This window comes from Stegodyphus dumicola, chromosome 1 (genome assembly GCF_044657685.1).
Source record: "Stegodyphus dumicola isolate Sdum_Otavi_A_Nest chromosome 1, ASM4465768v1".
In the NCBI taxonomy this organism is placed as follows: domain Eukaryota; kingdom Metazoa; phylum Arthropoda; class Arachnida; order Araneae; family Eresidae; genus Stegodyphus; species Stegodyphus dumicola.
In genome coordinates, this window is record NC_140768.1 from 245,553,582 (window position 1) to 245,566,678 (window position 13,097).

Here is a 13,097-nt window from a genome sequence, read left to right on the forward strand (position 1 = left end):
ATTCATGTCGGAAAAATTTCAGAAAAATCTGTAAATTTTTATGTTTCTCATCTATTTAATTATAAGAATGTCAATTTTTTTTTTTTTTTAAGTACGCAGAAGAATTTCAATTTCAGTAACTCTGTACCTCTTTCTCTTAACACTAACTCACTTGCATATGAAACAATTCTCTGTCTGCTTTTCACTCATGTGGCTTTAATGATCTGTTTCTCTTTTTGCTCTCAATGTTAGTGATATAAAGATTTGTGTGCCACATGGTACTGTAATGTTATCATTATATAAATATACATTTTTGGTGTTTGTATTAGAGTTAATTCTTAAACTTGTTTGTAATTAATGCTAGTTCTTGTTGAAATGTTAATTTATGAATTTATTGGTTGTTAATTTTAGTGGCATATTTTGAAATGTGAGTAACTAAAAAAATAAATGCTGCTGATGTGAAGAAATTTGTGTTTATCTGAGTTTCTGTTGATTACAGTGATTGTATATTCACTATAATGTAGCTGTTTTTAGTGATTTTTTTCTTTTCATTTTCTAAAAATCTTTCCAATAACTGAATTAGTTCATGCATCATTTTGGCTGTCTGGCCCACACTTCCATGAAATTGTTAGTTTCAGTGAATCTCAATAACTGAAACTCACTGTAATGGCATAAAAGCAGCAGCACCAGTTACTTTGTAAATTCAAGCTTGATATCCTGTATTAGTGTATATGGTTTGATAAATGTATTGAAATGATGATTATATAACTGCCATGATTAATATTAGTGAAGCTTAGCATGCCATTTTGCACACATTGCATAAACATTTTTTTTTTTTTCCTTTGGATAAAATATTTTAGGAATTAAATCGTTTTCTCAGAATTCACTAAAGAAAAATATTGCTTTTTGTTCATATTAAGATTTAATTAAATATATCATTATCTTAATATAAAAATGTATACTCTTTTTTAGTGTGTGATGAAATGTATAATTTATGTAAAGAATGTGTCTGTCTATTGAAGAATGCATGCTCTACAAAATTTCAGGTATGTATTATGCCCTGAAAAAAATATATATACATCTAAGTCCTTTATGTTTGTTACTGATGAAAATTATATTACAGTACTATATTTCCTTAATTTCAGAATTTATGGTGTAAGAGATGCAGCCAAATTTGATTTTTTTTTCTCAGTATTGATATTAATTTCAAGTAAGAAAAGCTGAATGTATTCTTAATATGCAAAGTGAAATGTGCAATTGAAATATGCCTTTTTTGGCAGAATTTCTTTGGACAGAATATGTAAAGAATTTATAAGAAAAATACATAGTGTACATGGGCTAGTTTAGTCAACAGAAATTTATAGTAACCTTGCTAGTGAACCAGCACACTATTATTTTCTCCTGAAAAAAAGTAGATGAGCTCTTTGTCTCCTAAAATAACTATACGGCTTTGCAAAATCTGAATTCCAGTTACTTAATTGTATTTGGTTACACTTAAGATATGGTAGTCAAGTTTTAACCATAATAATAATTTATAACACAAAATAAATAAATAAAAATAAAAAAAAATTTGTTATTAATAATCAACTAATTACACCAAACTCAGAATGATTACAATTTAAAGTTTGTGGTTACAAATCCAGTCATTTCTATTTGGATTTAGCAACCAATAGCTATATGTAAACAAATTTTCAGCTATATTTTCTGAATTCAAGTTGTAATCAACCACCTCTAAGTTAAAACTAATTCTAGTTCTTATCATTTTTAACCTAAAGCAGATTAATTTAAATCTCAGTAAAACTGCTGACAGTTTTGCTACAGAATCTTGCTCTTGATAAAACTTGGTTATTTGTTTATTAGCTCTGCAAGGTAACAATGTAGGTAATCATTAATTGAGGTTAAAATTTATTGTATATTACGTATCTTTTTTATACTCAATTAATTTGCATACTCTAGGTTTCTTAAACTGTGGGTTGCAAAAAAATTTTAGCAGTTTTGATATCTCTTTAAGTTATTATAATAATTTTACAAATACCAAATATTTTTACACAATGTATCTGAAAATAAATAAAGATGAGACAATACAGACAAAGGAAAAATGGTAGGGTTTGAGTGTGGCGCAGACTCTACGAAGCCATGGACCTAAGTTGTCAGCAAGGCACTGTTCAAGCTGGTGGTGGTTCCATAATGGTCTGGGCTGTTTTTACATGGCATGGACTCGGTCCTCTGGTGCAACTGAACCAATCATTGACTGGAAATGGATGCCTTCAGCTACTTGGAGATCACTTACAGCCATTCATGGACTTCACGTACTCAAACAACGATGAGATTTTTATGGATGACAATGCGCCATGTCACCGGGCCACAATTGTTCACGATTGGTTAGAAGAACATTCTGGACAATTCCAGTGAATGATCTGGCCACCTAGATCACCCGAAATGAATCCCATCAAACATTTATAGGACATCATCGAGAGGTCAGTTCATGCCCAAAACCCTGCACTGTCGACACTTTCACAATTATGGACATCTATAGAGGCTGCAGGGGACTTCCAATGACTTGTTGAGTCCATGCCACGTCGAGTTGCTGCACTTCACCGGGCAAAAGGAGGACCAACAAAATATTAAGAGGTATCCCATGACTTTTGTCACTTCAGTGTATATTGTTGTAATTGAACAAACATTTTTTACTGATACCCAAATCTTACAGGGATATGTGTACAGATCAAAATGAATTTAAATTTATTGATATTATAGAAATAATTTAGAAGATATTATTTGTTTCAAATACATTATAAACACTTAATTTTCTGTAATTAAAAAAGCAGTGTATGTTATTCAACTGCCCAATAAAATGTTTCAATAAGAAATAAGAGGGGCAAACATTTGATATGGTACAGATAAACAACATGGTATAAATTTAGAGAAACTAATTCTACACATGGCCAATTATCCCTAATAAAATGTAATCCAAAATTTCATATTACAGACTTTTTATTTATCGGAAAAGACAAATTAGATTTCATTTATAAATAATCAACTGTAAGCGATACTTTAGTTAAAACTCATTGCTATTTAAGATGTGGAATGGGCAGGAGGTCATGTGCTGGCCACATCAAAATTTTTTTAAATAGGCTCCAAACTTGAAATAGTTATAACATATAATAATATTGTTGTAATATTGAGCTGATCGCTTATTTTAGTATGAAAAAGCATTTGAAGGCTCAGTTACTTAAGGAGGAGATGCTTTTATGATTTTCTTTTTATGAGAATCATAGTTATGTTATATATGGGGGAAGAGAGAACAAAAATTATGTTTAGTTTCTGGGAACTTGTCGAGGACTAACTACTGGGATATTGTAGTTTTAGCAGCTGAATATTTGAATCCCTTTCAAAAAATATTAAGAAATAAAACTTGCAGTCACATTTTTTGGTACATTAATTTTTTATTAGTCTTTGTAAAAATGTTTAATGCTCACTGTAGTCTAGTTTAGACCAAATTTTTTTATTGCTTCTTTAAGCTATTCAACAGTTGTCAAAGCTGGCTGCTGAGTTCAGATTTATAACTTAAAAAAATGATAGATATTTGTAATCATATCATTTCTGAGTAGTCTAAGTGTTCTTAAAGTTTATCAAATTCTCATAAGAGATTGGTGGTAAGGGAAGAGAAGTATGGGATCTTTGGATTCAGTCTTTCTCATGGTGCTCTTAGTAAAAATTGGAATGGAATTGGACATAAAATTATTGGATTACTGCTAATAATCATGGTACCAGTGAGGTGCTTTTATTGGTTACTTGTAAGATTATTCTAATCCTGTATTCCTAGATGTATGATTAAATTATTTTATTCTTGGAAACACATTAGGTCTCTCTGCCTAAAGAGAGCATTGCTTTCACAGAGGATTTTCTTAAGGAATCTGGCTCATATTTATGTTAGGTGTAGGATAAGCCATGAAAAGCTCATGCAGCCTGCCTGTTTGTGGAAATTTGGACCTAGGTAAAATTAACTATCTGTAATGGTCTTATCTACCCAGCATTGGGGTGCCCTCTATACATGAGAATAGGCAGAGTATATCATTAATTAATATAAGTATTTCATTAACAAGTATTACTTTAATATCTCTGCCTACTATGCGTAACAAATACCAAAGCAGTAGAAATAATAATTAATAACATGATAAACTGTAAGGATGGTGTATACTGAAAAACTTAAGTGTCTTGAATGAATATATATATATGACTTTAATAATTTTGACTATAGGTATCTCATCAGACCTTGTCAACCTAAAGATGGCTGCCTGTTTGATAACAGAATGAGCCAGGACATTCAGTTCTCAAAGCGACAATGGTCTTAGGCTTTTTGACAGCAGAATATTCAAGTTCTATTGTGTATGTTCAGATATATATAAATATGCGGTAGGATTCAAAAATTCCCGGACTGAGTCTGTAACATCAATTTTATGAATTAAATTGTAGAATTAAATTGCATCTCAGTTGTGCACAAATCCACAGAGTGGGCAACACGTGACATAAGCAATTCTAGGCTCTTAAAACTATGTGCAGCTAGGCATTATCTTGCTTAGATATCCTTTCTGGAATCCCAGTGAAGTAGGAAATTATATGAGCTGTTAGGATCACATTCACAAGCCACTGAGCTGTTAGTATCTCATTTACTAATACTAGAGAAGATTGGTTATCATAGACTAATGCTTTCCAGATCATAATGCCTGCAGTGGAGAATTGTGCCATTGATCTGAGTCCTTGCACATCCAGGCACGGTCATTTGCCCCCAAAGCGAAATGACACTCATCAAAGCACCACATATTGTCACTTTTTGACACTCCATGTTTCTCCATGTTTTCATGTGGCATCAATGCCAATGGAAATGACTTTCTGGTGTTTAAAGTGGTACAAGTGATAGGCATTTGGATTGAAGATTCACTTTTGTGGGACTTCTGGAAATGCTTCACTGGTATCCAGGAGTTGCTACATCTCTAGTGCCTTTATAGTGAACTGAAACACAGTGTGATCCTTTTGTGCCTAGTGCACTATCAGTCTTTCAATTATCTGCTACTGATGATGTTTTGCTCTGTCCAGATTTACTCTATTATGGGTTGATACTGTTTCATGGGCACTACTTTCAATACCATGCAAAGTTAAGTTCACAACAATTTATGAGTCAAGCTGTATGGCATGCCTATCATTTTCAGCCCATTGATAAGCCATCTCTTTAAACCTGCAAACTGTCTAAATTGAAATCTGTAGCATTTATTTGGCATTCTTCTCATTCCATACTCATTCTTGCATCAATGAGTGCTTTTCATGTTCATGAGGCATCTGCTACTCGCTAGTTCATGTTTGTAAGTTTTGCAGTCATACATAATCGCATCAAATTTAAGTCATTAGCATTCCAACTCACTCTAGCTGTGTAATTGTTTTATATGTTTTCTTTGTGCATAAATTTAATGGTCTGTAAGTGTAGATGTGTAAACTATCTGCCTGTTTCTATTTACTAATTTAGAACTTGCATAAGTTTAAATGAATTCAAAGAAATTTAAAGTATAACTAATCCAGATAACTGTAGAAAGAAAATGCATTACATATAAGTCAAATCTTTAAATTGCATTAAAAATATTCCATATTATTCTGCAGTTACCTTTTAATTGCATATTATTATGTTATGTATATATTTTTAGGATATAGTTACTGATTACATTCAAGAAGAGAATGGTCTACCAGGAGTGGAACTTATAAAAGCTGTTATGGCGAAAGACAGCTGATATTTCATTAAATGCATAATTCAATACAATTATAAATTCATGTAAATATTGTAAATTTTTTATATTGAATAAATTTTTCATTTAAGATTTCTTTTTTGTAATAGTTTTAAATCCCATAAGAAATTTATTTTTATTGCCCATTTACCTTATTAGTATTGTTTGTTATATTGACAGTAATTAAGGGGATAATGCAAGGTTTTATAAATGAAAATGCCTTGGATATTTATTGCAAATACGCTCTAAGACATAATCCAGAAGAATTTCTACAAAAATTTTCTTCGGTGAAGCAAAGATTTTAGTATCCCAAAATCGCGATCGTAACTCTGGTCATTTCTTTTTTATAATTTTGGAAAATAAGAAAATAGCTTATTGACAGAAAATTGCATAAATCTGAAAGTTGCTTTAAAACACATTCGTCTTAAAATTTGTTGGATTCAGGGAACCCCTAAGACTATATATATGTAAGATAAATTTTTAATATAACTCTGTATTAGGATTTTAATATAGTTCTATGATTCATATATAATGTTATGTAGATAGTCTAAAGGCCCGTTTCCACTACTGCGTATGCGTTGCGGTGCGTATGCGTTTCTCCAATCAGCGAGCGAATTCACTTTGATTGACAACTGCAATCCGGTCGGTGTGCGGTGACGGATGACATACGGATGGAGTTCAACTTCTATCCGTATGTCTGCGGTTGCGTTGGGGTCACGTGGTGAAAAAGGAGCAATCAGGTGCAGTGACTAAAAATTAATGGCGGCAGAAGTAGCGATGAACGCTCGCTAATAGGGAAAGAATGTTTTGCTAAAAAATACTTATTTCTGAATTAACATTATAGCGAGAAATCTGCGTGCTGAAAATGACAGCAATCAGCTGAATTTAGTTTAAAATGATAAGAAAAACAAGATAACTGCAACTACAGTACTTGTTCATTCAAGAAAATCAGCGGCAAAAATTATCATTCCAAGTCCATGAAATAGCAAAATTTGTTCTGATAATCATTTTTTAGTTCTGCATACTCATTTAGCTTTAATGAAAATGAATGTCTGACTATATCAAACTGCTATAGCAAATTAGATATGATTAAAAGATTTGCTATTTTTTTCTTTTGAAACAGGTAAAAACTAAAAACGTTAATTATAAATTAAATTTGATAGCCTTTTAAATACTCCAGTTCATTGAAGAGTATGTTAAATTTGTATTTCCCTTTATAAATATATCTTTTTGGATAACATATATTTGTAAGCACATGAAATATATTTTTAGCAGCCCATTTAACTTCAATCGGAACGCCACTTTAAAAGATAATGATTTTTCCAAAAAATGTACTAGAAGCTGAAGAACAAACTCTGGTGAATTTTTCAGACAATAGCAAAGTGAAATAGGACCAAAAAACTTAAGTTTTAAGAATTGATTTACTTGATGATGTATATAACCCAAAATATGCATGCGACTTACGTGTAATCCTAGCTTAGTGGTAAAGCTGATGGTAACGATGTCCATTTTTCTGGAGTCGTGAGTTCGAATCCCATACGCTTTTTGCACCATGTCTGCAACTTTCTTACCTTTTTATTCCAATTTGATCTATATTCGTGTTTTATAATTTATTTCTATTATTATATGCATTAAATATATTGTTTTATTTATGCTCTTATTTATTTAAATTTTTCCCGCAAAAAAGTTTGAAAATTATATAATACTAATTTAAAGCATATCCTGTACATATATATTTGAATTTAACAAACATTCTCTATTCGTAAAAAGCAAATTTAAAGTTAATTAAATTTAAATGAAATTTAATGCAAACAAAGAAATGATTAATTATTGCTGTGCAAGTATCAAAATCCATGAATAAATATATAATTCCAAAAATTTATTAATCCTTAAAAAATTTATAAAAATGCATAAGTGAATAATGGGATAGATTATTAATCCTAAAAAAATGATAAAAATGCATAAGTGAATAATAGGATAGATTATTAATCCTAAAAAAATTATAAAAATGCGTAAGTGAATAATAGGATAGCTTATTAATCCTAAAAAAAATTATAAAAATGCATAAATGAATAAAATGATAGATTTAATCCTAAAAAACTTATAAAAATGCATAACTGAATAATAGGATAAATAAATTTTTGGAATTATATATTTATTCATGGATTTTGATACTTGCACTTGATTTACATATGCTCTCAGAATTTAAATGATATTGTATATTAGTTCGCAGCAATAATTAATCCTTTATTTGTTTGCATTAAATTTCATTTAAATTTAATTAACTTTTAATTTTTACGAATAGAAAATGTTTGTTAAATTCAAATTTCATTCCTTGCAGCAATGGCGCAAGAGAATTATTTAAATTTAATTTATTTTGAAACCTTGCATATATATATATATATATTTTTTCGTTTCACTTTTATGTGAATGTATATACATGTGCTCAGACTTTGGGATGTTTACGACTCTAAACTTTCATTCCAATTAACATGAGACAGTATTAATGCCCTAAACATTTTTTTAACAAAAAATTACTATAATAATTGCTTTTAAATTCAGTCCTCTCCTGCAGAAGCGCAGGAATTAATTAATTAAATATTTCCATTTTCTTTACCTAATGTGTGTATATATAAAGAGAAAAATCTTATTTTTATAACTTCTTGTATAAAAAGAGATATGAATTAAAAATGTTTAAATTAAAAATAATATTTTATGGATTATGTATAAAATATAACTGCCCATAGTGCATTTTAAAACTAACGAGATTTCTAATAAATTATCCAGCTATGACCCTGAAGTCAGCGGTATACAAGCATAGCAAATTTTGCTTAAATATTGTGAACCTTTCCTTACAGTTGCTCTGTACTTTTAAAGTACCAACTATTTTTTAATCCCTTTAACTTTTTTATTTTATGTTATTTATTTGTTTACTTTTTCACTAACAGTACATTTTAGTTTTAATAATATATATATTATTTCATAATATTTAAGGCTTCTAGAAACACAATTTTTTTTTTTTTTTAAATTTAGTTCAGCTTCTATGGAATTCGTGATGTTCATAATATGCATTATAACCTTACTTATCTAAAATTCCATATCAAATCCAAAACAAACAATACTCGCTTAAGCGGGAAAAATTCAGATCGTAACTTGCGAACTGCTTGCGCCAAAATATTACAGTGACACCTAGCGGCGGAAAATGAAAATATTTTACGCATACGCAGCAGTGGAAACGCTTGTACGGATGCCGTAGGCGTGTCTTCAATTGACGCAACGCGTTCGTACGCAGTAGTGGAAACGAACCTTTATATAGATACATAATGGAAAAGCTCTTTCGTCTAATACAGTCAAAAGTCGTTGATCCGGACCTCAAAGCTACAAACTTTCTGCACATGCATTCACTCATGCGCATATGCGTTTAGGTATGCGCGTGATACCTTTATGCATACGCATATGCTTGTATGCACATAATACGTTTACGCATGTGCGTTTAATGTATAACAGATGGTATAAGCTAAGCTAAAATTATCTATTTTAATGTTGCAGATTGCGTTGTTCCTTAATCTTTGAATTGGATCCAGCTTATTATTTTTTGCAGACTGTTAGAGCAATTTTATAAAAGTAAGCTTGAACTTTCGATTATGTCAAATAGAATTTCCGATGCTGGATACTGCCAAAGGATCTACAAAGCGAAAGCATGTTTCGATGTCCATCAAACAAAAAGTGGAATTGCTGCAAAAAATGGATAAAGGCATATCTTTTCTTTCTCTAACCATTCCGAAATCTGTTTATCAGTTTCACGCTGCTCTGGTGGGGAGGAGAACATTGCGGCACGCAATGAACTGGAAGTTGATTTGTCAGCACCATCCTTATCTTCAGGGCAGATGTTTTTATTTTATTCAGCTTATAGTTTATTACTAAATGTAGTATTTCATCTCCATGTACTCTGATATGATTTAAATCAAATTCATTATAAATATCACGAATACACATAAATAGTTTTCTGGTTGCAATTTTCTAATTTTGACTATGCGTAATGTATGCTTTACACATGCGCGCCTTGAAAGAAATGTTTAATAAAGTAAACAAATAAATATTAAGCTTTCTTTTTGCAAATGTTGATACCCTTTAGATCATAATTGTTCTTTATTTCATAAATTATGGTTTCATATTTTTAATTTTATAATTTCTGCATGCCATCTTACCAGATTTAAACTGATGATCTATTATCCGGAAAAACCGATAATCTGGAATCGCCGAAGTCCCGACGAGTCCGGATTAAAGATTTTTAACTGTAATAATGTCAAATTTAAAAATCAAAACCTTAACCAATAGAAATAAAGTGTAACAATTACTTAACTAGCTTCCATATTGTAATCTTTTCATCTCAGCTTCTCTGTATAAGCGTTTCCTGCCAGCATTCATTCCACTGCTTTTCTTTCTTACTTCAAACATATTAAAAAAGTATGAACAATGTAAAGTAAGTAATTGCTGAAGATCGGGAGCTTGACTTTAGAGTGTGTACGTTTGCTTTGAGAATATTTTGCAGAGAATAAAAGCAATGTTCTACAGGCTACGATTGCAACCCCATTCATGCACCAGATACATAATGTTCTATGTCGTCCACATCAACATTTTTATGTATATATAGGGTGTATATGTATATGTATATATAGGGTGATTCTAAATTTTTTTAGAAATTAAGAAGGGTGATAGTACTCATCCAGACGAGCAATAATTACCATAGAACATAGGGTCACATTCCATTCTGAGAGGTAGAAAAGAGAAAAGTAAAAATGCATCGAGGAAGAACAAGGAGATTATACCCTAAGACAATTAAGAATTAATAGTATGCAAATTTGCACTGAGAAGAAACTTTGAGGAATGCTATGCCGGAGTACATGTATGAGGAACTGGCAGATATTCACCTTGCATACGGTGAAGCAAAAGGGAATGGATGCAAAGTACAACGATTGTGCGAACAGTGGTTTCCAAGTCATCCAACCTTTTCCAGTGTTGATCAAAGAATGCAAGAAACCAGTTCTTTTGCCATCTCAAAAAGCAATGTCGGACGTTCGCGAAATGCACGAATGCCAGAAATGGAAGAGCGAGTTCTCGGTATTTTGAGCACCTTTTGCAAGTTTTTCAATGAACAGTAAATCAGACTGCACAAATTTTGTTCATTCGCTTTCCCAACACTGTTTAAGTTTAGGTTGGAATTCTAGTATTTTTTAGTTCCATTGGTTTTTCGCCATTGCGAATTTGAAATTTTCTTAAGATTTATGAATAACAGATTTTTCCATTAATGTTGATTAAATCAGCTAATTTGCTTATATTATTTTTAATTTTCATTATAATTGTTCTATTATTTTCATATTTTAAATTGTATGCAACTTTCTGTGGAAATTTCCCAAAAAAACATCTTCAAAATATAGTAGGCACTGCTTAAAGTGATGATGGCTTATATTCTTAGATATTTTGGTGTGTGTGTGATTATGGCAAAGCCTCAAGGGCTATCTGCCTAAGGGGAGGGATGCCTTTGGGGAGGACTTTATAAGGGAAACTGGCTCGTATACACATTACACATGGGAAAAAACCTCAAAAACGCCCATGCAGCCAGCCCGTTTGCGGGATTCGAACCTCGGACCAAACCAACTACCAGTGTTCAGCGACTTTACCTCTCGGCTGCTGGTGGGCTTTAGCTATTTTGATAACATTTAAGGATGAGAAAAAGTATCCTTCAAAATAGCAATAGAATGTAACTAATTTAATATAAATGCTACATGAAACATAAAAATAGGTACTTTTAAGCATTTGAATTTAGGGAATTGCAAAAGTTTGTTTATAAATAGTTCATAATATCGTTAATGCAAAAGTTGACTTATGAACTGTTCATATCGTTCCTGAACATTATTTGACTTATATTGTAATCTTAACCCTTGGAGAACATCCCTCATTGGTAAAGAATTTACCAGTGTAAAATTTAAAATTAGGTAAAAAAAAGCAATTACCGTAGATGTCGTTTAAGGCCAGTTTACATCTGTCAAAGCAGCTCGTAGCGAGCCGCTCGTCCGGGCGTTTCGAACCGAGTGAACGAACCTGTACTCTGATAGATTGTTTACACCAATCAGAGTGGACTGACAACTCGCCTCCGTTTGTTTACGAAATGGATACCGACGTCGCAGCTGCAGGAAAGAATATGCATTGAACATACATAGATGTTCTTAGGCTGCAGTGCTTGAAGTCTGCGAAACAGTTTCAAACAAATTAATTTCTGCTCTTGGGAGAGGAAAAAATAAAGAAGAAAAAAAAAATGGGTACGTGATTAAATCACGTACCCATTTTTTTGCCGTGATGAATTAGGAGTATCAAATGAACTATTAAATGAATTTCGGACGAGAACGTCCAAAGTTACAAAAACGGTATTGCATATCAGATACAAGAATTTAAAAGAAACTCAGTTTGAGAGAAGTTATTTAGTCAACTGTGGTTACTGAAATTCAAATTAACAAAGTTTTCTACTATATACAACTGTTTATTTACACCTAATTAATCATTTACAAAATAATGTAAAAGTAAAAATGTGTTTTATTATTTATTAATAGAAAGAATATATTTATTCATCCAGAATCCACAGAATCAGTAGCTCTCTGTGCATGAATTAATTATACAGAGTTCTGTCTGGAACTGTGTTATTTCTAGAGAAGAATGCAAAATTAACACATGGAATATTTATTCAAAGCTACCATTAACATGACAGAAGTAAACTGTATAATATCTACCTAATTATTCAGAAAATCTGAAATAAATAAGAAGCAGCAAAAAACTTGGGAGCATTACATATATTACCACAGGTAAAAGAATATATATATTATGACATAGTTCCAACAGGAAGATATTTATCGCAAATTGTTACTTTTGGATCCTACTGAAATTGTGTTTCTGGACAACACACAAAGTGATATCAACAAAATTAATAATGGTTAAATATACTGATTATACTTTACTTTTAAAATGCTAAAACGGATAGTTTAAGAAGATTAGAATTCATCTAGCATAATTTGTATAAACCTTAATACACCTTCAGTACTTGCACTCATACATCCAAGCTGAATTGTAATGAATTATAGCCCAGAATGTTTTTATACAAGCAAGAAATTTAAATATCCCCAATAAAACAGATCTACATATCTTTTTCATAATTCCATTTTTATTTTTGTAGTTTATAATATATACTTATTGCATCCTCATGTAGGGATGCTCGTAGAAAAATGAATATAAGCTCACATAATTATAGAAGTAAAACACTTCATAAGATACGTATGCATTAAAAAAATGCCA

General features: G+C 31.2%; 1 protein-coding gene and 1 long non-coding RNA gene across 5 annotated transcripts in view; one reads left to right on the top strand and one right to left on the bottom strand.

The window, feature by feature from the left end:
- Window positions 1-5,849, top strand: part of LOC118184359 (TELO2-interacting protein 2-like) — a 54,568-nt gene extending 48,719 nt beyond the window's left edge. For both annotated transcript variants that reach the window (XM_035354018.2, XM_035354019.2), the window contains 2 exons: window positions 952-1,025; window positions 5,676-5,849. In XM_035354018.2, the coding sequence (XP_035209909.1) occupies window positions 952-1,025; window positions 5,676-5,759 (158 nt within the window). In that variant the 3' untranslated portion in view covers window positions 5,760-5,849. The remainder of the gene's footprint in view (window positions 1-951; window positions 1,026-5,675) is intronic.
- The window catches only part of LOC118184360 (uncharacterized), a 123,462-nt gene extending 111,476 nt beyond the window's left edge, over window positions 1-11,986 (bottom strand). The window contains exon 1 of one of the 3 annotated variants that reach the window (XR_015044084.1): window positions 11,768-11,986. This is a non-coding gene — a long non-coding RNA (uncharacterized LOC118184360). The remainder of the gene's footprint in view (window positions 1-11,767) is intronic. The other 2 variants (XR_015044082.1, XR_015044083.1) reach the window with 2 other exon arrangements.
- Between the last annotated feature and the right edge of the window lie 1,111 nt (window positions 11,987-13,097).